Source organism: Athene noctua, chromosome 16 (genome assembly GCF_965140245.1).
Source record: "Athene noctua chromosome 16, bAthNoc1.hap1.1, whole genome shotgun sequence".
NCBI lineage: Eukaryota > Metazoa > Chordata > Aves > Strigiformes > Strigidae > Athene > Athene noctua.
The window spans coordinates 5,888,361-5,914,499 of NC_134052.1; the positions used below are offsets into that span (position 1 = coordinate 5,888,361).

General features: G+C 45.1%; 1 protein-coding gene across 2 annotated transcripts; it reads left to right on the top strand.

Moving 5' to 3' along the window:
* The first annotated feature begins 3,999 nt into the window (after positions 1–3,999).
* RPN2 (ribophorin II) lies at positions 4,000–23,983 on the top strand. 2 transcript variants are annotated; one of them, XM_074920359.1, is made up of 18 exons: positions 4,000–4,060; positions 4,170–4,369; positions 6,136–6,231; positions 7,038–7,213; positions 7,982–8,057; positions 8,443–8,577; positions 10,628–10,804; positions 11,142–11,260; positions 11,661–11,766; positions 14,162–14,253; positions 15,127–15,241; positions 15,931–16,125; positions 16,637–16,723; positions 17,293–17,388; positions 18,540–18,615; positions 19,524–19,653; positions 21,493–21,578; positions 23,616–23,983. In XM_074920359.1, exons 1-17 carry the CDS (start codon positions 4,048–4,050, stop codon positions 21,542–21,544), a joined length of 1,941 nt encoding a protein of 646 aa, XP_074776460.1. In that variant the 5' UTR covers positions 4,000–4,047; the 3' UTR covers positions 21,545–21,578; positions 23,616–23,983. The 2 variants fall into 2 exon arrangements, with proteins under 2 accessions (XP_074776460.1, XP_074776461.1); XM_074920360.1 differs by lacking the exon at positions 21,493–21,578.
* Positions 23,984–26,139: the final 2,156 nt, after the last annotated feature.

Genomic DNA, 26,139 nt, shown 5'->3' on the forward strand with positions numbered 1-26,139 from the left:
CACAGCCCCAGAGGAGCTGGCTGGAGGCTGGGCGGCTCCTTGGCCACCGGCACCTACTGGTCCTGCTGGATGAGCAGCTGCAGCCGGTGAGCCTCGCGCTTGTGCTGCTTCAGCAGCTTGGGAAGCGGCAGTGGCTTGAGGATCTGCAGGAAGGGAGAGGGCAGGGGTGAGCGGCCCTGCTCCCTGCCCCGTGGGGCACCGGACACAGACCCCGGCCCCACCATGCGCAGACCCCGTCCCCGCGCCTCTCTCGGCGCCCAGATGCTCCTTACTCTGTTCAAGTAGCCCTTGCTCTCTGTGCTGCTCTGCGGGCAGGGCACAGCTCTCATGGTGTAGCCTGGAAAGGGGCAGAGGAGACACCGGCTCAGGCTCCAGGCGGAGCCCAGCTGCGCCTGGCGAGCATCGCTCCGGCACAAGCCCCGGGCGGGCGCCCTGGACTGCGCTGAGGATGTGTCCCCCCAGGCAGGGAGGCTCGATTTCCACAGGGGATGAGCGGCCCAGAAGGGCTTCTCCCAGCCCGGGGCCTTGCAGGCTTGGCTGCAGAGCGCAAGCCAAGCTCCCGGCCCCCCGATCTCCCCAGAGAGGGGTCCCCACCCCGCACCATCCCCGCACTGCCCGGGCAGTGGCAAGGTGCCCACCTCTCTGGAGCGCGCCCGCAGCTCCGGCAGCACAGGTGCCTTCTCTTCTTTGGGTGCCCCCAAGATGGCAGCACCCAGGCGGGGATGAGGCTCTGGGAGCAGGGGAGAAGGGCTGGGTTGTGCTTGGAGGTGTTGGGATGAGGGGACAAGGTCTGGGCTGGGAGCAGGGCAGAGGGGCTGCTGGCAGGGCAGAGGGCTGCTTGGGTTGTGCCCGTTGCCAGGCACTGGAACCCGCAGCTGGAACACGGGCCGTGACATCCCACGGCTCTGACATCAGAGCTGCAGGGCCAGCTGTGCCGGGGGGTGAGAACACCTTAAGGGGCTGCAGCTTCATGGGAAACGCGGGGGAATTTTTACGTGAGCCCTCGAGATGAATTAGACACACTTCTGTGCTGAAATATAGAAGTGAATGGCTGAACTATAGGACTGACTGAAGAGGGCGTTGGGCGCAGTCCTGCCGCCATCACGGGTTCTTCAAGGAGTCTCAGAGCTGCGTCACGAGCAGATCCCTTGTGCCCCCTTGCCCCAGCACCCATCCCTGAGCGGTTGCGTGGCGGGGCCTCAGCCCGGCCGTGGGTCCATCCCCCAGCCCAGCTCTGCTGCCCGAAGGTTGTCGCTGAGCGCTCCCAGCCCAGGGTGGCTGCAGGACTAAGCTGGGGCTGTTTCTGCTTCTCACCCCCAAGGGAAACCCCACTCCCTCGCAAGGAGTCCTGCTCTTTCTGGCACCCTGCTGCCAGCCAGCTCTCGTGCTTTGAGCCCAGAGGGCAACTGAGCGCCACGCAGCCCTTCGCTCCCCTCTTCCCCAAAGCGCTGGGAAGGAGAAAAACAATCAAAAGGCTCAAGAATCGAGAGAACGACAGAGAGGGGTGACTTACCCATTATGGTTACAGGCAACAGACAGACCCCTTAGGGGAAGAAGAGAAAAAAACACATCACTTTAATTCAAACACTAACAAAACCCACACATAACAGACAGAGTGGGACAGCGAGAAGCCTTACCACTGCCCCAAAACAGAATCACAGAATCATCTAGGTTGGAAAAGACATTGAAGATCATCTAGTCCAACCATTAACCTTACACTGACCTCAGCTACACCATATCCCTCAGCGCTATGTCAGCCTGACTCCTAAGCCCCTCCAGGGATGAGGACTCCACCACTGCCCTGGGCAGCCCATTCCAATGCCCAGCAACCCTACATCTCCTAAGGGAAAATGGGAGACAAGTAACCCAGTGCAATGTGGCATCCTCAGCATGGGAGATGCTTACAGCACAGGTGGGCGCCTCTATCCTCATGCTGTCATGACCATCCATGACAGATGGGTGCCTGTATCCTCATATAGATACGTATCCATGCTGTGAGCATTTACTGCATTGAGGCGGGCAAATATGTTGAGGCTCAATAATTAGAGGAATTAGGCAAGATTGGTCGTTCAGCACTTTTGAAACAGAGCTGATAGGCAGCACGTCTTGGTTGGGCTTTATAAACCCACCAGCAAAGCGGTTCCAACCACATCCTGATGTCACCGAAAGATGAGCCAACATCACGTCACAACTCTGATGCAGAGGGAGAAGCAAGAGAAGCTCGGCAGAGGAGAGAGAAAGCTGCCTTCTTGGTGGTGGCTTTCCACATTAAGTAGCTCCGTGGCTTCTTGCTTTCCCCCAGTGAGGCCAAGAGCCTTGTCCACGTTAGACCAAATGCCCAAAACCGCAGGAGAGTAGAGGCGGAGGGGCAGTAGGATGGGTGTATAAAGCGGAGCTGCACAAGCTCCAGGGGATTTTCCCCTTAAAGCAAAAAGCTCAAGTTCCCAGTGCCCTCTGCAGGAGGAAACACAGCCCTTTTCCCCAAATTTTGGGGCCTTCCAGGAGGGCAGTGAGCAGCGGGACGGGCATCTGTCACACACAGCTTGCTCTATCCCCGGTGGAAAAGCCAAGTGTGTGACAGGGACCCAGAGGCCCACCTGCCCATCCACGGGGATGCAGGGGGAAGAAGCCATTTTGCACATTGATGTGCACGTTGCTTCACTGCAGGAGCTTGGGGTCCCCCATAGCGTGGCCGTAGGCATTCCCAGGAGTCACCTGAATTAATCAACAGGGGGCAAATAGGCAGTGCTATTTATTTATAGGGTAAATCCAGCTTGGTTAACTGAGAGGTTTGGGGTTTTGTGTATCAGAGCTGGGGCTTAACCTTACACTTGCTTTTCCATCTCTTCTTTTATTTGGTACTTAGGGAAAAACAAGGGGAAAAAAATGGAGAGATGGAAAATAAGGCTCCTTTCAAGCAGGGATTTGCTGAAACGATCCCTTCAATCTCATGTGCCTCCATGGAGGAATCTGCGTGAGCAGCGCTGCACAGATTTACTTGTTCACTTGCAGACACCCCTCCTGAAGCCTCACTGCTGTCCCACGGAGCTCCCTCCCTCCCCACGACCCCCACGCCAGGAATGAGGGCCTCGCTCCCAGGCTCTTGCTGATGAAGCTCACGAGAAATGCCCACCCCAGGCTGTCGGAGGTGGCCCACCCCCTGGAAAAGTGTTCTGGCAAGCAGCAGCCGAGGAGCCAGTGGCTTTGCCGGAGGCTGGCTGTGGCGGTCAGCTGTAATTAAGAGCTGGAGGTCACTGCAGGAGGTGACGGGAGAGGCTGACCCGCGCCGCCGGTCACTCGGCGTGGCAGAGGGAACTCCACCCGGGTATATTAGCAGCCCCACGTTGCTTGGTGGCAGCTCAGTTGAGTCCCAGGGCGTTTGCTGACACCCCAAGAGACCACTGCCCTTCCCTCGGGGGTGTAAGTGCCTTCCCCCCACGGCTGCAGGGAAGATGCTGAGTGTGGAGCTGGTGGGGTAACAGGGACCGGGGCTCCGTGCCCAGCGGCGCGGGGAGCTCCCACAGGCGTGGGTTAGCACGGCACCGCACGGCGCCACGTGAAACGGCACGGCGGGGCGTCGCATGGCAGGCCGTGGCGTGGTGTGGCACAGCACCACACGACGTGACATGGCGTGGCACAGCAGCGCATGGCGAGACGTAGAATTCCACGGCACGGCACGGCACGGGCACGGCGCCCGCCGCGGCCCCTTTAAGGCGCCATGGCGCGCAGAGCGCCGCGGCGGGTGGCTCGGCCAATCAGCGCAGCCCACATCCTCGCCAGGGCCCGCCCCCGCCCCCGGCGGTACCACTCCCGCCGCCCGGGGGAGCCGCCGCCGCTCCCCGGGCCGCCCCGTCCCTCCCGCCCGCTGCCCCCCTCTCTGCTGGTTTTCCACAGTTTCCCGGTGTCCGCAGCGGGCGCCCGGAGGGCTGCGGCTCCCTCGCAGAACGCGCCCTCCCTCTCGCCTCCCCCGGGGCGCGATGGGGCGGGCCGGGCCGGGGCGGGGCGCGGGGCGGAAGCGGCGCCGTGGCCCAGGCGGCGGGCGGCATCATGGCGGCGCCGGGTGAGACGCGGGCGGCGGTGGGGAGGGGGCTGGAGGAGGGCGACGCGGTGGGCGCGGCACTCGGGACCGCGGGGGAGGGCCGCGGGGTAACTCCCTTGTGTCTCCGCAGGCCCGCGGCTGCGTCTGGCGGTGACCCTCAGCCTCCTCCTCCTCGCGGGTGCCCAGGCCCTGGCCCCCAGCCACCGCCTCACCGCCCGCGACCTGGCCCGGCTGAGGGCGGCTCTGGAGCGGCCCTTCGCTGACGTGCAGGCCGCCTTCTACTCCATCGTGGGCCTCAGCAGCCTGGGGGTGCGTGTGGCGGACGAAAAGGTGAGCGGTTGCGGGCCCGGCGGGGCCCAGCCCCCTCCCCGCGCTCCTCCCCCGCTGGCGCCGCCTGTCCTGCGCGCCCCAGGCCGGGCGGCTCCGCACGGGGGTCCTTTGCGGTACTGAGGAGCTGGAGGCGCAGCACAGCAGCAAAAGATGAGGCATAGTGAGTTTATCTAGCGGGCTGTGCTTTGACGGGACCGCGAGGAAAAGGTGAAGCATACGTGCATTACGGTCTTAACAAGTACCAGATCAAATAACTGGTAGTTACTGACCATCCTTCGGGTGTGCTGTTTGGATAAATTGTGTCCTTGCCAGGGCATTAATGTGCCACGGGCTCTCTTACACTTACAGCCTCTAAATGGTGTTTCACGTCTTGCTCCTCCACAGCCTGTTGCGACATTACTGTAGCTATCAATTTCAGTGTTTTGTGAAAACGTTTTCTGCCTGTGGCATGTTTGCTTTGCTGTCCTGTTAAATAGAGCACTCATTTCACTTCAGTTCTAACACTGAATCCAGCCAAGTCACATGATCTTACTGTTTTTGTATATAAAATATGTTCTCTTGTGTGTGGACTAGAAACAAAGCTTTGTGGTATTAGCATGATGCCTTTTCATGTCTTTAAGCATTTCTAGTTTAAATGTTGCAGGTTGTCCTTGTAACAGCCTGCTTACATAGGCACGCCTGCTTACCTACATGCTTACCTGTGCACCTAAGCTGTAAACATAAGTTTGTGCTTTCCTCATGAGTTCACATGGTTCAGTGGTTCTAAACCATTTGGAATTAGTTTCTGAGTGTTGTGCGTTTGCACCACAGACTCTTCGCATGTGAGGCTCCTGAAGATGTTGCAGTTCACCACACTGCACACACGCACACTTTGCTGTGGCTGGTTACTGGTCATCTGTGGGCTAGGCAAGGAATTGCTGCTTTTGTTTGTCTCAGTGTGGCTGGGGTTTTTATAGTTTTTTGTTTTGGCAATGATAGTACAGCCTTTGCTTCTGCAGGTAAACAGTAATTTATTCCTTGTAGTTTGTGATAAGACTGTTTTTTTCTGGACAGTGTACCTCTTCACAGGGTGAGACTATTTTAAACATAAAAGGTAGTAAAAATAATACCTAGGCATAACACTTGAACATGGAGCAATATTCCTAGGTAACTGCAGCATGAAAATCCTGTCCTACTTGAAAAGACTTATGCTCCACATACTGATACAAAATCAGTGGGTTTTGTATGAGCAGTGAAAGTCTGGGGTTATATTTCAGTTAAAATGGAATCTTAACGGTCAATCTATCTAGTTGTCAATTAGTAATAAGATGGCTACAGATTAATGAGCAGTCTTATTGCTTGCCTTCATACTGTAGCTGCTTACCCAACTTTTCTTTCTGTACGCTTTGAAATGTTATATTCTGCATCCATTAATGATTGTGTGTGATATACAGCTGGGAAGGAAGCCCGCCCACAGAGTTTCTGTTCATCTGTTCTCTATCCTGGGAGATTTTCCCTACTAAATATACCCACTGGGACTTTTATTTTGATAGGTTTTGTAATTATACTAAATTTAAAATTGATTTCTGGTTGCCGTAGAGTTTATGTGAAAATCACATCTCTTTTAGCAGGAACCACCTTTGTTTCTATGTAGTGCTTAGCAGAGTAGGATCTGGGGCATTCTAGCACAGCAGTGTACATGAAATTGTCTTAGAGTATCATTTAAATTTCCTCTCAGTGGCTTAAGTCAAGGCTGTTGCTGTACATTAATTTATGTTTCTTGATAGGCTGCATGCAGTTTCATCAAATCTCATGTGGATTCCAGCAGCGTTGATTCTCTCTTCTATGCTGCACAGTCCATCCGGCTCCTATCTGGCTGTGAGGTGAGTTTGGAGCCCTGCGTTCTGAAGACAGATATTACCAAGGAAATATTTACCTTTTCCTTGTATTTATTTTATGCATAACTTCTACTTTTACTTTCTTTTAGTGGGTTGTACTCTGTTGTGTCTTAGGTAAATAACTTACATCTAGGAGTACTCAGTACAAAGCAAAGTATAAAGATACAGAGTGAGTATTTGGTCCAGAGTAATTCTAAGGGGATGTTTCTTCATTAAACATTGGTGGCTAAGAAGGAAGGAGCCAGCACAATCTAATAATATTCATAGCAGCTGTGTCAGTCAAATGTAAAGAGAAACTCATGCTCTTGCTATGGGTCTTCCGTTGATTTCCCACTTAGAGGTGTAATACATGACAGAACTATTTTTGCAATGGAAAAAAAAAAACACCTAGGGTTAAAGTTGGGTGGATGATAAACTGCTTGGATGTAAACCCTGAGTTGAAACACTGCAGCAGTACAAATGCAGGCCACCCTGGCTGGGTTGTGGGTGGGTTACTCATTTTTCATTAGTACCATCAGCTGCTGCACAATGATGTGATGCCAACTGAAAAGCAATAGGAGGTTGCCAGGACAGATGGGAATTGTGCGTTATCCTGGCTAGTCGATGGTTGGCAGCAAAACTTAGGGATTTAATTAATTAAACTAGAAGTTAATGAATGATAAACGGCTTTATCCCCAAAAACTTATGGTAGTTCACCAGTCAAGTGTGTTGTTCCAGGAAGAAATCGGTGATGACTATAAGGCCTTGTTTTTTCAAGTGTGAATCAATGTTTTCCCTGTGTTCTTCCTCAGGTTACCATTTCAAATGAGACCAGGGAGCTGCTGCTGGCAGCCGTCAGTGAGGATTCCTCAATCACCCAGATCTTCCATGCTGTTGGGGCCCTGAGTGGCTTTGGCCTTCCTTTAGCATCTCAGGAAGCACTTAGTGCTCTTACTGCTCGTCTTAGCAAAGAAGAAAACGTGCTGGCGTAAGTCTTTCAGACAGAAATGATGTACTGTTGCATGTTTATCCTCTAGGCAGTTGAATTTGGAGTAAAGGGTATTTTAACCCTTAATTTTTTGTAATATAGACGTAGTAGAATAGGTGCTGTGTTTTCATTTGATGTATTTGTCCAATTCATTATTGTCCCTTTGGGGAAACAAAAATATGTTTTGGGGCTATTTTCAGTGTGATTTTGCAAATGAGTTTATGTATCCAGTTTAGTTCAAGAATAATGGTCAGTAAAAAGGAAATATCCCAAAGAAGCCACCTCTTCTTAAAAGATTCGTAACAAATTCTTGATTTAATAACCAGCCATGGTTCTGTGTCATTTATGGTGCAGTAGACTTGCTGATTTTCCTCAGCCCTGTTGTTTGTAGGTTGGGATGCCTGTACTGTGAGGTGGAAAAAAATGTGCCAGTAAGCAGAAGGAATCTTTGCATGTATCACCAAGGAATTAAGTAATTGTACTGTGAAACGAGAGAATAGAGCTTTCATTAAAAGGAGGGGAAGAAAGAGAAACTTTAGAACTTGCTTTGTTGACGGAAAACACAGATTCCTGGAAGCCTCAGTAGCAAGTCTGGGGACCTGTGCTGTGCAGGGATCAAAGTTTAGATCGAAGATCAACTGAATGCAGTAACAGCTGTTTTATACTTCATTCAGAATAGAAACTGTAGATGCTTTGATTTAAATTATGTTTGGCTTTTAAGCAAGGAAAAATCATACAATTGTTTGGTTTTGTTTGTTCTTGTTTAAGAACCATCCAGGCTTTGGAGACGGCATCTTACTTGTCCCAGCAGGCAGATCTAAGTGGCATTGTTGAGGAGATAGAGGTAGGAACATGCTGTGCTCTCTAATTATTCAGAAATTTGTTAGCCTCCATAGCACTAAAAGATGTATTAATATGTAACAAAATGAAAAACCAGTCTGGCTAATTCTTTGCCTGTATGGTGTGGGTTGGCTTCACTCTTCCTTTCAAGGAGATACTTCTGAACTTGTACTGTTTCACAGTGGACTGAAACACAAAAAGTCATTACTTTTAAATATACTTAAATACACCAAAGGCTGAAGGTTTCTTTTTCTTCCTGTTTCTAAATGGCTATTACAAAATACATCAATGATCCCATACAGATATTCTTGATTACAGGTCTAGCAGTAGTATTAGCTTCTGTGGATCTTCTAGAATGCAATTTAAATTTTAATAACTCTTTCTGTCAGGATCTTGTTGCTCGCCTGGATGACTTGGGTGGAGTTTATCTGCAGTTTGAAGAAGGAATTGAGACTACTGCACTGTTTGTTGCTGCTGCCTATAAGTTGTCAGACCATGTGGGTACGGAGCCAGCAATGAAGGAGGTCTGTATCTGCCTTTTCCTCCCTTGCACACTGTAGCTCACAAAAGGATCTGCCTGATCCCTGTTGTGCAGTGCAAGAGGCTGGTATAACTGGGTAGAATTTCTACTGGAAAAAATAATGAGCACACTCGGTGAAAAGGGACATCTTGGGGGAATGCTAAGTAACAGAATCTAGGAGGAAATTCCACCTTCGAGATCACAGGCTGAATTTGGTTTGTTATTTCTTTTTCAAATGTACAGAAGGAAATTGCAGGCGAGGCCTAGTTTTTCTTTGTTTATTGAGACAAGCTGTTGGAAAAAATCCCCTCTTGTTTCAGAGTTTGTTCTGGTATTTGGCACTTGTCTAGCACTTCTCAGCATTTCAAAGTGTTTTGCAAATGTTATTTATGTGTGAGGAAATGCAGGCACCCTAGTTTGGGGTGCCTGAAAGGGAGACAACCGTAGTACTATACGCCTACAGGAATCCAGATGCAAAAACTTTTTGTCTAAAATGAAAGACTGTTGGAAATTCCTTTTGAGCTTGATTAAGCTAGAAATCATTACTGCAAGCTATCCACTTAGTAATATTTTTCCACAACAAGTTAACTGAGTTGGATATACTTTTGATTGAGAGTGGCAGCTCCCTGAAGCAGAAGCCAAAGTGGCAGGGTTGAGACAGAAGCCAGTGTAAGACATCTGAGTTCATTCCTGGCTCTCTTCCACGCTGCTGCCAAACAGACTAATGCAAAGTAATTTTGATGTCATTTTTGAGGTGGTGATTCTGCTATACACAATTCAAACTGTCAGCGTCCAAATGATGTTTAAAAAAAGACCAATTAAGGAAAATTGTTTAGTGTTGCTTCAGAATTGTGCTGTCAGAAGGGCTATTGTTGGGGTTTAAAGCTTTATCTCTTGTGAATGGTGAGAGTTGCCTCCAGAATGCCACAAAACTCTCTTTAAAAATTAACATGTAGTATTTGAAATAATAGCTCCCTTTTCTCCCTCCACAGTTTAAATGAGAGTGTCAGTTGCTGATTAGGATCTGGAGTTATGCCATGCTCTCCATATAACTGAAAAACACTGCAGAATTAGCACTACTCAGGACTTCTCTAGTATCTGTCTGGACGCTTTCTCTAGTTGTGATGCACACTGGTGGGCTTTAATACAAGTAGAAGGGTGAAAATTTGAGATGCAGTGGATTTCATTCAGAAGTGTTCTTTGAGGATTACTAAGTTGTATGCCTGTTGCTTTATTAGGGATTGTATTTGGTTATTCTAATTTCTGATTAGAATTTAGCCCACACTCCTTTGCTTGGATCAAAGTACAGGTAACCAATCCCTCTTTTCCAGACTAGCAGGGAGTGATGGAAGAATCTGAATATGGCATACCCTGCGGAGTGTGGCACAGACGCACTAGCGCTGCAAAGCCAGACTGCAGAACCAGCTGGGGGAGGCAGTCCCACTCCTACTTCGAAGAGGACAAATTAGCTTTGGCACATCCCAGGGCCAGAGCTGGCTCTGTGCTCCTAGTGGTACTGCTTTAAAGCTAATCCTCTTAGCTTGAGGACACTGCTGAGCCTAAGGGGATAAGCCTGCATGAGCCTAGACTGGCTCCTTCCAGAGCCTTTAGGATGCTTTGCATCACTGCTCCGTGGCCTTCCCAGCTTGGCAGATAGCCAGGACACCTAGCCTGGTCCTTCTCCACTGTATGGAGACAATTGTACAGCTCCTGGAGCCAAATTGTCATTTTGCAGCTGCACACAGTCTGGACAGGAGCTGATGGTACCTTCCATTCTGAAACACGCAGTTTGAAAAGGTAGATCCAAATTCTGGTTTTGAAAGTTTGTAGCACAATTACAGCAATTGTGGTTGGAACCTCCCAGCCAAGAGTAAGAATGCTAATGTAACATCTAAAAGGTAGCTAATTTTGGGTTACCTCATCACTTTAGTTATTTTTAAAGCAAGTGGGAAATTAAACAGTCTTTATGAATGATGATTTTATTAATAACATACTGAGCCAGTTTGCAATGTTGTGGTAAGCTGCTGGTGCTTATATGTGATTTACTTTTTCAGGATCAAATTATCCAGTTGATGAATGCAATTTTTAGCAAGAAAAACTTTGAGACACTCTCAGAGGCCTTCAGTGTTGCTTGTGCTGCAGGTTCTTTATCCCGGAACCGCTACCACGTGCCTGTCATTATTGTCCCCGAGGGGCCTGCAGCTGTGTCTCACCATCAGCCTGTACTCAGGGTGAGTCCTCAGCCCAAAATCTTAACTCGTGGCTCAGTCTTTAGTATTGTAGGTCTGGACTGACTGAATATGTAAGGTGATATATTTGATTTTTAGCTCCAGGACTCAGGTTCCCATAGATCTGGGCTTTTAGTGCTTTTATGAAGTGCTTCTTGGGAACCTCTGCTGGGCACAGGCTTTAGCTTTCCCAGTTATGTTAGAAAGAATGAGATGAATCTGGGATGCTGAGCAGGGGAGAATTCTGGGTGTATAATACAGAGGGGTAGTGAGTCATCTGTATTCCTGCATTCCTTCTGGGACAAGGGGTTTCATGGAAATTCTTTTTTTTTTCTTGTAGCTGCAAGTGACCAATGTTATGTCCCAGCCACTGACTCAAGCTTCTGTAAAACTTGACTATGCCAAGTCTGTGTCTAGCAAAGCTACTGTCCTTCAACAAACACCATTTTCTCTGTCAGGGTAAGAAAATAATATTATTTTTACAGTTTGTAAGGCAAACAGGTGTTATTTAAACAGTGTTAGACTTAGGTGTTCTTCCACCAGAGAAACGTTTTTATGATGGAAAATTTAAAGTGCTGTAGTTGCATTTTGTTGGCAATGGGTTACTGAGCGCATTTGGTAGTGACAGTGAATTTCTGTTGCTTTTTATTTTGATTGGGAGTAGGAAATTGCAATGTTTTTCTGACTTTGGGGGAACTTGGAAGAATGCTTTTCCTGCTGCACTTAGCAATCTTAGTTTTGTTCTCCGTTTTTCTGCTTAATCTAGTGTATTTGGAGACTTCTTGGTAGCAACATGTTACCTATTTATAGGCTGTTAGTGTCCTAGAGGATACTTAACACCTTGCTTTTTTTGTTACAGGGATGTCTTTGAACTGAACTTCATGAATGTGAAACCTGCAAGTGGTTATTATGATTTCTCTGTCAGTGTTGATGGAGATAAGCGTTTTATTGCTAATAAAGTTGAGGTGGGTATGCTTTTTGATGGCATTTTAATTCTGTGCCTATTCATTGAAACAGCTTTTTATTTATACCTGTTCAGGATATTACCAGTTGTATGGCATTTTGTCTCATGCTTTTCTGTTTTTTGATTCAGCATTATGACCAGGAACCAGATTAATATATGATCAAAAGAGATTTCTGTACATTTCGGAACAGACTTATCACTTAGATGCTGATCTGACAGCATCTGAACAAAGGCTAACAGTGGGGCTGTTTATATAGCAGCCCAAAGTAGCTATGCAGAAATGATTAGTGAGAGTGTCAGTTCTTCAGAGCATTCAAAATTTGAGTCTGTAAATCTCAAGGCTTAGCTAGCAGTTGTCTGGTGGTTGCCTGCTGTATGGATACTGAGCTTTTGTTTTTGTCTTTGTATAAGCTCTAGAGCCCTTGAAAAGAGTCAGGGGGGTCTTTTGGCATCTCCTAACTGTATATGGTGATGCTTTTGTAGTAGAGAAACAGTGACCAAAGCAAATGCAAATGGTCTTCATTTCACGCATACATGCATACACCTTTTTGTTGGCAAAAGCTGTTATACCACACCTTTCTAAAGAAGAATTCTTTATCAACACTCAGAGTTTTACTTTCCTCAAGTTTGTTAGAGTGAAAAGAATGTGACCTCTGTGACTATTCATACAGTCATCCCGGTACCAACAGCTGAGCATGCTCGTCTCCAAAGATGTCTATTCTCAGGGTTAGTTTTTGCCCTCAATTGCCTACTTAAGGAAAGGAATAGCTTATAAAGTCTTTCAACATAGTCAGCTTGGAGTGGAGGAGGACACTTGTTTACAGCTGCTGACCTTTACCCTGTGTATCAAATTGATGTTGTCATTGTAGTAGTAATGGCACTTAGGAGTGTCAAAAGGGGATTGATTGGTCCTGCTTAAGCTCGCTGCTGGCACACAGAGGTACGGGTAGGAATGGATTAACGCTGGGGCGGCTTTCTGTGAACCGCTTCTAATAAGACACATTGTTACGGGGGAGGACTGCTGGGGGAGCTGCTTTTTTTCCTTACTGTTATTAGCATTAATTGTCCTTAATGCACCATCGTTTTGACAGTAATGAGCTAAACCAGTGGGTTATTACTCCGTCAGAGACTACATTTCCTGGCATTAAAATATTTGAGAGATGTTTGTGTACTGTTCGGTTGGAGGGGCTCTGCAACAGCTCTGAGTTGCCGTCACGTAATTTTTTTAAAATTAATATTTCATTAGTCCATCTTTTTTGCTCCCCTCTTGGAACAAACTAAGGCTTTACTAAAGTTAGCCTGAATAGTCTACATGTTAATGGATCCATTTTCAGGGGTAACCTCTATCTTACATTACACTTTCTGTTGTAAAGGAACTGCCAAGATTGTTGTGTTTGAAGTCTGACCTGAATAATTTGGTTTGTGTTTCTACATATTTTTCCCACAGGTTCCTTGTGAATTATTTGTCAGGGTGAGGCTGTGGGGCTGATTCACATGAGCAAACCTGTAATAACAAATTGTAGTATAAGATGAAAAATATCTTGGCAATGAAACTTTAATTCTCATCGGGAGCATTTGCAAGCTGTGAGAACAAATGTGCTAATTAAAAACTACAGACTGCAGTAACTGCTTATGTTTGAGAGGAGGGCTGAAATCAGTCAAACCCACCAAGGTTCACTGCCTAGATGGTCTGTGGTTTGGGACTGGGGCGAGGGCAGGAAGTCATTTCTCTGCTTGGGGTTTATACTGCACTTAGCACAGAGGAGTGTGATAAATGACAGGGCCTTACTGGCTGCCCTGCACTAAGTGATAAATGCTGTGACTCTGAAGGAGAGTTTGCTGAACAAAGTGCAGGTCTGAAGGAATGCTTTGGCTTTTGCCTGCTGGTAATAAAATCAACAGAAACCTGTTAGGCTTTAGGAGCCAACAGAGGCATAACTCGTTGCTGTCCAGACACCTCTCTTGTCTCAGATTGCTATCCAGTAAGCAGAAGTACGTGTGCACATGCAATTTTAAGTTGTATCTCATGTGATGTGATTTTTTAATAGCTAGTTTCTGCTAGTTCAAAAGGAAAACTAGTTCATTTGGATAGTTGAATTGTTTCATTGAAGACAGCTTTTCAAAGGGCAGCTAACTCCAGCATGGCTGAGAAGTTGGTGTCTTCAGAGCTGGCTGCTTGTGCAGGGAGGAATGGGGTGGGTTAAGGTTAGTGACTGGTGCATGAGTTTTGCCATAAGGTCAGTTGCTGTAAATCCTCCTGTTAGGTTCTGTCTTTGGCTTAGTGTAAGACTCCTTTTGGGGAAGGGGACAGAAGAACTAAAGCTTCTGCAGTGAACTTGACCATAATTAGTATACGCAGAGTACTGTGAGTAATTTTCTGTTGTGGTTTGTTGCAGCTGAAAGTAAAAGTTTCCACAGAAGTTGGGATTACTAATGTAGATCTTTCTACTGTGGATAAAGATCAGAGCATTGCGCCAAAAACAACCAGGTAAAATGGCTTGGTGTGTGTGATCCTTTAAGGGGCAACTCTGGCTCTGGACTGGAGGTCTTCTGAGCTTTACCTACTTCAGCTAAAACAGAGGAGTCTTGTATTGGAGTAATACAGAGTTACACCCATGCTGTTTCTCTTAAACCTGTGAGTTCATAAGGAGAATACTCATGATTTTTATAGGTGGTTTTCCTTAATACTGAAATAAGTACTAACAGAAGCCAGGCAACCTGAGTCTTCTGTTCCTTTGTTGGCATCTCTCCATAGCAAAAGCAAGTTAAAAGAATTGTGTTAATGTTTCTGGTATTATTGGGCTTCAGTAGAGATGCTGTAAAGCAACATGTACTCTGTATTTGGGGGTGTGGCTCTACCACTGCTAGGTGTACTTGAACTTCACTGGTTTTTAACTGACATCAGAACATAATGTATGGAGTTTAACAGCCTCACTGAGGCCCCTCTGTGTGTTGATACAGCCTTCCTGTGCTGAAGTTTAAATGTCTGTTTTTTCTGTTCTGCTGACATCACACCTTTGGTTATAGCATAGCCTTGGCTAAATGGAATGTATGGTCTAGTATTAGCAAAACCTTCTTCTGGTAGTTCTTTGAACCTTATAACAAACAACTGTTTTACTTAAACTTGACAAGGTATGTAGCTCACAAAAATCCTACTAAGAAAATTCCATTGATTTCTTTTAATGAAACTTAATGGTGGAAGAGAAAGACATGGTTTTTCACCTGTCTTTCTGACAAAATAGCTCATCTATGCTGAGTAGACTGCAGTACTGCTAGACAGGCTTGCATGCCTTGGTTTCTTTGAACACCAGGCCTTCTCTTGGAAGATCACCTCGGTTGTGTTTGGTTTTTTTCCTCCTAGGGTAGCTTACCCAGCAAAAGCCAAGGGCTCGTTCACTGCTGACAGCCATCAGAATTTTGCTTTATCCTTCCAGCTGGTAGACGTGAACAGTGGAGCTGAACTCATCCCTCACCAGGTTAGGACAAATTTTTGTAATGGCTTTATCACCAAGATGTTCCACCTTGAAGCATCTGAGGTGACAGTTGCTCCTGAAAAGATTTGATAGGTTTTGAGAAGGCTTATTCTTCTGACATGGACTGTGAAAATGACTGATCTTGGTAGACAGGAGGGGGATTCAGTTCATTTATTTAGGCTGTATGTTAAATGAAGCCTCTTCAGACTCTGGTACTGTGTCTTATTTAACTTAAAATGAGTGCAGATAGCCTGCACTGTTAAAGAACACTTCTGATTTTTTAATACAAATTGTTTGCTGAAAAAGTCCTCAAATGTAGATATTTTTTGTAACTTTTTTTCTGTATAAAATAGGAAAAAAAAGGGGGAAAAAAACCACCCCACACAACAAAAACTATATATGCATACCTCCCTGTTGTGTGCTATTGCATATACCTTGCTGAGTAACACTCAAGTGTATTGCCCTGTACCCTAAGTGGGCCACTGGATGGTCTGGTCCTGTGTTAATGTTGTTACTCACAGAAACATAGAAATTTGCTGATTTGCAGGGATCTGTACGCCCCAACCCCCAGTTTATACTCCAACTTTGGTTAACATGGTGCTTTTTTGATTGGGGGGTAAATCTCTCATTTCACTGGCATTTGTAAACGCACTAGGAAATATTCCAGAAATGCTAACAATCTTTCCTTTCAGACTTTTGTCCGACTTCATAACCAAAAGACTGGCCAGGAAGTAGTGTTTGTTGCAGAACCAGATAGCAAGAATGTATACAAGTTTGAACTGGATACATCTGAAAGAAAGAGTGAATTTGACTCTGCCTCTGGTACCTATACTCTTTACTTGATAATTGGAGATGCCACTCTGGAAAATCCAATCTTGTGGAATGTGGTATGTAGCTGGAAGTGTGGTGATGTGGTTTTGAGATTACAGGCAGTTTTACAGGAGGGTGTGGTACAGGCTTGGAAGAAAAAAGCTCAAATGTTTTGTTCTTTCTAGGGAACTAGAATCCTTTGGGCCATTTATGGGCTCTGAGGTTTGCTGTTTTATTTAAAGTATTTAAGTAAGCATCAAAGTAAGACTGAAGTGAATATTCATTTCATCATGTGGTGAAACAGCAACTTCAGAATCTTTGTAGGTTTGATTGTAATTTCACAGCAAGCACCTGAAGGTTTAGCATTTCTGTGTTTGCTGTGCTGGAAATAAGTCCAATTCTTAGTGACGGGTGAATGGCATTGCTTCTTAATTGCTTCTTAAAATCTGCTGGCTTTTTTCTTAGTTTCCTTTAAAAATCATGTCAGTAGTAGATTGACAAATAAGGAAATAAGCCACAGTAATGGAACAGGTTTTATAAAACTTTTAATATGTTAAGATCAAACTTCATGAGGCTGCTTCATTTCAGGCTGATGTCGTAATCAAATTCCCAGAAGAGGATGCGCCATCCACAGTCCAGTCCAAGAACCTCTTTGTTCCCAAGCCTGAAATCCAGGTACAGTGAAAAACAAAAACTAGGTGCAGAGATGGGAGGTTAGTCCTACTAGTATTATTTGTTCTTATCGTAATTTATTTTTGAAAAGTCATCTCTCAAAAAAAAAAAATACTGTGTAAGTAATGTAATTAAAGGAAGACCAGAGTTACTGCTTAATGGAAAGGAATCTGTTGCAGTCCTCTGGAGGATGAATAAATAAGCTGGGTGTCCTACCTGTGAGAGAGAAACTGGTGTCACTGAGAAGATTCAGACATGAAAATTTGACTAGGTTAGCACCACAGAGAGCTCTCTGCTTCTGAAGATTTCTCTTGCTTCGTTCCAGCCATCTGTGCTGATGACAAGCTAACAGGTACTTCTGTGAGCGCAGGAAGTTCACTGTGCGAGAGATCCACTGTGCAGAGGCTGGAATAAATGCTACTTTAAAGAGTCTGTCTTTGGTTTAAGAGGAATGCTTATCATCCAGGGAAACATCTGGGAACAGCATCGGGGCTGCAGCTGGCCCTCCAGGGAGCTGAGAAGCTGCTCCGTTGGAATACTCCTGGTTATGAGTTGGTTTTGTTTGTTTGCAGCACCTCTTCAGGGAACCTGAGAAGAGGCCTCCCACTGTGGTATCTAATACTTTCACAGCATTGATTCTCTCCCCCCTGCTTTTGCTGCTCATTCTGGTGAGTGAACTGGGCCACAGAAGAACATCTTTTCCTATCTAGACTGAAGTCCAGACTTAGGAGGTTGGCCAGCTAAACTTCTTACTAAAACTCTCCATTAATTGTGACTAGCACAGCAGTGCTGGAGTCATAGCAAATGTCAGTGCAGAATGTTCGTCTGGTATTGTCACTTTCCTAAACTGTTGTTGAGTTTATAGTCAAAACAGAAAAACACTGCTGCCAAGTAGAAGTGGGGTTTTTCCAGTGTGCTTCTGCTAGAGATGTTGAATAACAGTGGGCAGATTAAGTTATAACTGACATTAAACTTCCACAGGAAAACATAAAAAAGCAGTGATTCTGTCTTGCACTTAATCACAACATCTGTGTTACTTAATCCTATCAGACTGATTCCTATATATGTATGGACATAATTAAAATTTCTGTGTCTGTAGTTGAAACATCTACTGCTACTCACTGTATCATCAAATCAGTGTTTTGAACTTAATGCAATACAAAATCTCATCTAGTCAAATTAAATTAGTCCTTATTTGGACAATGAAATTGATCCCTTATCTGCTTGGCAGTAATTTCCCATTAGCTAGTCTCACTGAAAGCTGGCATTTGGTCGTGTCCAATGCTCTCTGGAGTTCACAATACATGTTGATCACACTTTAATGAAAAATCTCTTTGCTGCTGCTTCTGTTTCCCATTCTTCTTAGCTTTCCCTTTTGTACTCTAAAAACTGATGTTGATTTTATGAGCAAACGATCTTCTATCTGTGGCTGTTCTTTTGCTGAGTCCAAGCCCAGAACCTTACCCTTTTTTGTCTTTTTAATTGTAACTAATTCACATGGATAGCAATAGCATTGTTTATTTTTCTGGAAAATGTAGATTTGGAGCAATACCCTCTCATCACTTTAAGAAAGATAATTGAGGGACTGCATTTGGGCAGTCAGAAGCAGCAGGAGAAATTTTCACTAAAGGAGTTCCAGCCGTGCTGTCTTTAGCAAAGTTAGTACTCTGTCCTCTTGTAGTAGTAAACAAGTGCTTCTGTAGAGAATACACTGTATTCATTGAAGAACTTAAACAGGCTTGAAAGATACTGAAGTTTAAAATAAAAGCTTGTGTTTATAAGGCTGTTGTAACTCAGGCTTTGTTTCTTTTCCTTTTAGTGGATAAAGATAGGGGCCAACATCTCCAACTTCAGCTTTGCTCCCAGCACCATTGTTTTTCACCTGGGACATGCTGGTAAGTGTCAGAGGCTTTCTGCTTTGTTTGACCTTCTCACCTGGGAGTTACAGATGAGAGCCCTGGTGGTTAATGGGCTTGCAGTCTATTATCTATAATGACATAATAGCATAACATTTGTTCTCTTGTTTTCATCTGCCTTCCTGCTTTTCATGATTGTTAATATGGTGATAAACCTGTTTTGGCCATCAGTTTATAACAGCTGTCATTATCTGGGCTCCTCTCTCACACCATTTATCTGTACTTAATAGAACTTCTTATTTCCAGAGGTCACACTTTCTTTATTGCATGTTTATCCTTTGTAAGCAGGGAGTTTCGGTGGGGATTGAAACCTGTGGGACTGCCATCTACACTGAAAGACTACATCTTTTCTTTGAAGCTCTCCCTGTGAAAGCTCTTCTTGTTCTTTGGCTGGACCAATTTTTTTCATCGGTTTTATTGTGCCCTTGGTTGCACAGTTATTTACTCAGTAGAATTTTAAAAAGCAGAGCAGGTTGGGAGAACATTGGATCTACTGTTTCCCAAATGACAGTGTGTTGCTTAATCCAAGCCATTTTCCTTGGAAGCTTTATGAAGCTGTAAACTCCTACAGATGTGCAAAGGTTAATATGCTCTATTGAAATCCAGAGTATCCTCCTCATTTTAATAGCCTTTAATGTCTATAATATGTCCATAATTCTGTCACAAGAAGGTTGGTTGCAAGCCATCAGTGTCACATTTTTCTCCAGTATGGAGACCCAGATGCCTTCTTCCCCTGGCAATAACGTATAGTCTTTAGAGCTTCAGAGATGAGATAGAAACCAAATGCTCAGGCCTGGCAGTACAACATAACAATTGTTCTGAGAATAACAAATGGTTGGTCTTTCAAACGTAATTTCAGCCCTGGGCTCTTGTCTTTTTTTTCACAGCAATGTTGGGACTCATGTATGTCTACTGGACTCAGCTTAACATGTTCCAGACTCTGAAGTACTTGGCTATTTTGGGTGGTGTCACATTCCTGGCAGGCAACAGGATGCTGGCTCAGAAAGCAGTAAAACGGTAAGCCAGGGACGGATGTGTTGGTGGGAGCTGCTTTTAAAATCAGTGGGGAGGAGATCACATTGATGCTATTGTGTGTCAGTAACTGATACGGTAACAAACGCTGCTTTTGGTTCTTGGATCTGGTGCGTGGGGATGAGCTGCTCGGTCCCACTTTTGTGCCTGTTTTCAGAATAAGGGCATGAACTGAACAGGGCAATGACCTGCTCTCTCTGAGATCCAGCTAACTGCTCCTTCAGAGAGAATGGTCCATGTGGCCACTGGCTGAAGCCATCAGGCACACAGAAAAAGCAAAGGATTGCGAGTATGTGCGCTTTGACATGGAGAAACCCAGATTTGGAGACACATTCACTGACAAATTTGTTGTACTACATGATATATCAAGCTCTTACAGTATTGTTAGATAATAAAAGCCACTATAAATACAGAAGAGGCCCAACTCTTATGTAGCTGTGCTTGTGAGATAAATTTTTAAGAGGAGGAAGGTAAGGCAGGGGTGTCTTACTGCTGTCTTCCCCTGCCTAAAGGGGAATTGTAGAGCAAAGGGAAGCAGATGCTTATTGGAGGTGTGCAGCAACAGACAAAGGGCAATGCATGCAAGCAAAACCAGGGAAGATTCTGCTAAATGTTAGGGATACAACATTCGTTTCTGTACTGGCACAGTTGTGTCTTCTGCCACACAGTGTCTTGTGACTGTGCCCTGGCTTAGGCAGCCTGCAGGCAGTTTGACCCAAGCTTCTAGTACAGTGCATTAATTAGAGGTCGATCTGTTCCCTCTCCTTCACTTCTGCCACATGGGGTTTCCATGTGAGACTTCAGTTTTAGCCTTTTTGTACTAATGTAGAGTTTGGCTTTGAAGATGATCTTACTGACTTGCTGTGCCATCAAACCTGCGCTTTTCTTAATTTCCCCTCTTTGACCCACTAGGAGTTGTTTATCCTTGCATACCTGTTTGCATAGGTATCCCTGGGTTCTCACTTTTTTGAGTACACATTATTAAAACCAGAACAAGAGCTGTAAAAAACCCACAAGAATATGATTTTCAGTGGTTTTGCACTGATATGTTTGCTTTAAAACATCTCTACTTGCATGGCTGTAGCAGGGAGGATGATTATTGTAATCAACCCTTGTCATACCATCCTCCCAGCTTTCCCAGCCTTGCTCCCTTGGGTGTCCAGCCCTCTCCACTGTGGTGCTTTCTCTTGTTAGCATAACAGTTCCTACTGGGATTTTGTTGCCAGTGGGGCTATGTTATGTCATTTAATAATATTTCTTTTTTAAATTAAAGAGTAATGATAAAATCATTATTAATTACAGATTGCCTAGGATACAGATTTGGGGAAAAAGAATACAATGAAGCTTACTTCTAAGCATCTTTGCTCAACCAGGGCTTCTGTTAGCACATAAATGCAGGTGGTTGGTTCCTATTTCAAAACACTGCAGGGGGTGTCTGTGTGCTTTTTCACTGTAAATGACATGAAGCTGCAACTACAATGGTAAATTTGAAAGTAAAACTTCTACCTTAGGCTAAAGTTAAACCCTTTGTACATGACTTTAAAGTTCAAAAAGACATCTTTTTGTTAAGCACTGGTAGCTTGTCTCAGATCTTGAAGTGCAGTGGTAATTAACTAGATTGCACTTTGAGGTAAAGCTGCTGTTCCACTATGGGGACCGCTGGTGGGTGTGGGAAGGGGACTGTATAAACCATCATTTTACAGAAGTTACCAGAAGGCCTGGTTTTGCTTTTTGCATTTCTGTCACTGGCTCTCGTTGCTGGAGCAGGGCTGCTTTCCTCCTTCCTATCTTCTCTGAACCTTTCTCCCTCTCTCCTTTTGGCAGGATCGCTGCAGAGCAGAGCAGTAGGTTGGCAAAGTATAGAACGCTGCGGTAAAAGGGGGTTTTTCTAGTGACCAGCTCTTCTAGAAGTAAGGGCCTTTTTGGAATTTGCCTTTCCTGGGCATGGTACCCATTTCATTTCACTTCATCACTCACTCCTTGTACAAAGATATCTAAGCTGAAGCTGCTTCCTTCCAACATTGCTTATTGTGCTTTAAATCAGTCCTTGGGTGTCCTTGGCTACAGTTGGATTTGCATATTAGCAGTCCATGTCCTCTGACACTAAATTGCTTTTGTATGAGTTCCTTAATCGTCTGAAGTCTGTATGGTAATATGTGCACATGTGAGTATGCTGTCTTGGGCACCAAGCAGCTATCAGGTGATGAAATAAACCTAGTTTAAGCAGTATTGTTCCTGTAGTAAATTATTAGCAATGTTGGCTGGAGGAGAACATGATGAAAATGGCTGATATCTGGGCTGTTCCCATCCTGCTGTTGGTACTCCCTATCCCCATCTGCAGTATTCTGGTTATTCATCTGCCAGGCACTCTGACTGCTGAATTACATCCTCTCTTGGGGTGGCAAGAGCTCTGTGTGCAGCAGAGCCAGGTCAGCACCACCTCAGTTCAGCTGAGAACATGACCTAATCCAGGGCTCGCCCTCCCGTTAGACTGAACTGGTCAGTGTGACTCCGTTGGTGGTAGCAGCCAGCCCCCTCTCTTCAATACAATCATCTGATAGGTTTCCATTATCACTTACCAGTGCAAAGCCCTTCGTTTCCTTTCATTCTGAGCAGGTAAGGTCCCAGTTTGCTCTGTCCACAGTGGTGTAGGAGGACTGCCTGCCACTTTGCATGCTGCCCAGTTCTGAAGGTGTGTGTGTGTGGCTTCATTCCTCATTCAGTGCCCTGTTTTATTATGGGGAAGGGAGAGAGCATCTGGGACAAGTTCTGTGATGAGACTGAAATCACTGTACAACGTGCTGCACTGGTACATCTCATGTCTCATGCTCATAGTGCTTTATACACACACACAGTGCGGTGAACAGAGTTCGGTTTTTGTGGTGCAAAACAAAACCAGGGTGGGTGGCTGCGTCACAGAAACAGCATGCACTGTGGGGTAAGCTCCTGTCTGCAGATCAGATAGCATCAAGGATGGTTTCATGAAAATTACCTATGGAGAATTTGGCATCATGTCCCATAGAAAAACACTCTGTTACCATCTCTCCTCAGAGTGTTTTGAGGTATTCGGGCACAGAGCAAGCTATGATGAGTAACTGGAGATGGCTGTGGCTTGTTCTAGTAGGTGAATGCTGGCTGCATCCTGGCCACGTTTGCTGGTGCTGTTCTGGTCCTTGGATGCTTTTTTTACCACAGCTTTGGGCCAGTGGTTTTCAACTTTTTAGTGGCCTGTTACCAAATTCCTCACAAGTGTGTTCTCCACAGCTTTTATGTTTTCTGTTTCTCAGCCTGTATTTTAACTGCTTAATTCCCTCTGGGCTGTGAGTAATCCTGGAAGATCTTGCAAATAACTTATCCACAAACTGTAAGTTAAGTTTTGCTGCCATGTGCAGTTACAGGCATTTGTCCTTATTGCTGGGTTTTCTGATGCCACAGATACATCAGTATTGTTACCAACTTCTAGTGCTGGACTGTCAGGTGCTCAGCACCCATAGCTATGCCTGTGTCTGGAATCTTGGAAGAGAACCCCAAAAAGATGGGTCTGCTGTGCCCTCATTAGCATATTTCATCTTCCTGGGGATGTGAAGGTATTTTCTTTGTGTTTACATGGACCATCTGATTCCAAGTGGATAGATTGGCCCAATTTAAAGTAAAAGAGTGGTTAAGGTACCTGCAGGCTTTCCATTCAGCCCTGCTTTTTTCTTCAGTTCTGTAATTTACAAGGCTCATTCATCCCTTTTGCACCAGAAATTAACCTTCATTTTGTCTGACTGTTTCCATCCTTGAATTCAGTTCCATTGCAGTACTGGTTTTATCATCCTGATAAGCTTCTCAAAGGAAGCTTATCTGACAAAGTTCCTTTGAGAGAGAATGAGGGGTCTGGGGACACTGTACAAGAAAGTGCTTTGTTGCCTGGAAGAGTTAATTTTTTTTATTTTTCTTTCCAGGACACACTAGTACCAGAAGAATGGAAGAAATGGGGAAAAACAAAGCAAATGCCTTCAGAACAGAAGTGATTAAATAACTGTAAGACCAGAAGGAAGGGAGAAGCAGAATTTTTTTTTATATTAAGTCAAAAGGGTGCCAGTTATACTTTTTTAAAAACCTGATTTTCATCGTTGTGTTCATGCTACTTCCATACTTCATATGGATCTAGAAAATCCTTTCTTCCCTGGATCCTACCCCCTTTTTCTCGCAGGACATTTGAATTTCCTTTAGAAAAAAGAGGAAGAAGAAAATACATTTCTGCCTTTCCCCAGATTTCCTCTCCTTATCCTACAAGATTTGTGAATAAAGAGGAAAGAATGGTCCTGAATTTTGTTTTTTGGCTGTCTCAGAGGCTGTGATTGGAAGTTGGTCTCACATGAGAATGAAAAGAGCTTTTTCTGGTGGGTAATTTTGTGTGAGTCATTGCTGTGTGAAGCTTCCTGTTCTTTCATGTCCTTTCCCAGAGGGACATGTTATTGGGGAGGACTTCCCACCCTAGCCTGTCCCTTGTGTGCCGCTGTCATCTGCGTTTCTCCGCTCCTGACAGTTCTCTCTGACTTCAGGATGGCGCCAGGCTGGGCTGTGCTGAGTTGCTGTGGGCCTGCGGGGCTCAGGCAGGAGGAGTCCTGGGGGCCTGGCCCTTGCAGGGAGCCAGCTGCAGTGCTGGTGGGCCTGGCTGTGGCTGACCCTGGCAGGTTTGGTGGGTCCCTTGAGGGGTTTCACTTCCTTCCAGCATCTGGAAGTAGCCGTTTCACTCCAAATACAACTTTGATTGAGGTTATTGCCTCTGTTCTGTGAAACCAAATGCCAGGAATCTGCTGGTTGCAATGTGGCCACATTTGAGTTGCTTGAGCTCTAACTTCTCAATTAATTACTACCTTCAGCACCACTAAGCAGTGTGGAGGCAGCAGACTTGGGCTTTATTGAAGGACATGCTGACAGTAATAACCAAAGGCCAACATCTCCTGATGAGCAACTTGGAAACTTAACAGTTTCTCCCTCCTCTGCATCTCTGTGTTGGCTCCTGTTTGTCCTGTGTCAGACTAGTTTCTTTAAAGGCTTTTTGGCAAAAGAACTTTATCAAATATCTTTTGGAAATCCAAGAAAATTGTATCAGCCAGCAAGCATGTGGATGAAGGGTGTGGAGCTGAATCCTCCAGAGAACTTCACATGTGTGAGACATGACTCCACTTTATAAAAGCCATCTTGCCTCTTCCCCACTGCAGTTGTTCACACTTAGCTCACTGTTTCTGTTCTCTGTAATAGTTCCTGCCTGTTTGTTCACTGTGAACATTACACTGGACGCCATTAGAGCTTTAATGAGCTACTCCTTTCACCTCCTGCACTCCTTCAAAAACCTGATCTCATGCTGCATTCCAGCCCTCTGGGACTAAAGGAGTTCTAAGCAAGAAATAGTTTAAGCTGCTATTCGTAGTATTTTACCCTGGAATTCCTCTTCACCCTTCTTTTGAGCCTCATATTTTGCTCACTTAATCAGCTTTGTTTCATAACTAATTTTTTCCCCCTGGTGCTAGGACAGTGCTTCCCCTGTGCCTGTAGAGCTCTGGCACGTTATCCAAGGAGAGCACAGATGCAAAAAGAAAACCATGGAGTGCTACTGTGATGTATCTTCTCTAAGCTGTGTGTCTTGCTGTTGATTTTCTACCTCCTTGGCTAAGTGTTAAGAAAGGTTGTTTTTATTCTTTTGACCTTTTATTCCTCAGACATTTTCTAGTTTGCTTTATTTGGTTTTGTATTTAATCTCCCAGAGTTTGAGTGTTCGTTTCCTCATTTTGATGCAAACTGAACTTTCAGAGGAGTCCCTTTTATTGCAGATAGCTGCACTCACCCAGCTGTTTAATCATGCAGACTTAAGTCTTTCCAGAGTTTTTTGATAGGTCTTTTGATTTATTAGCAGTATCCAGTCTAGGTTTGCATATAGCTTTCATGCCACTTAACATGATTATAGGGGGTTTTTTGATATCGTGTTTACTTACTACTTTAGGAAGCTACTTCATGTTTTATATAATTTCTTTCCTTGGAGCAAGTAACTCCTAATGGCTTCAAGTGTGTTAGTTGTTACAGAACAGGTTTACAAACATTTTGAACCAGGCCTACTCAGGTGGTTTTTTCTTTTGTGCGTTCTCTGTACAGCTGTACTGTGAGGCAGGATGCCTGATATCTCACTGACAGCTCCCTGCCTGTGGAAGGGTAACAGATTACCCATCAGTGCACTTGCTGTCAGCTTCACTGATCTCTCTTGACATCCCCTCATTGTTTCCCATCCCACTGGGCAGTAATATTTTCATAGTGCTGGAACTGTAAAATCTGAACAGAGAGAATGTAATCTGTAGGGATCTGTTGCAAGTATGAATCAATTTCCATGCATACTGAAACCTACCATCTGAAATATGGTCACATGAGGAAAAATGAGATGGTATTTACTGCAGACTATCAGGGAATTGTTCAGGTGCAAGGAGGGAT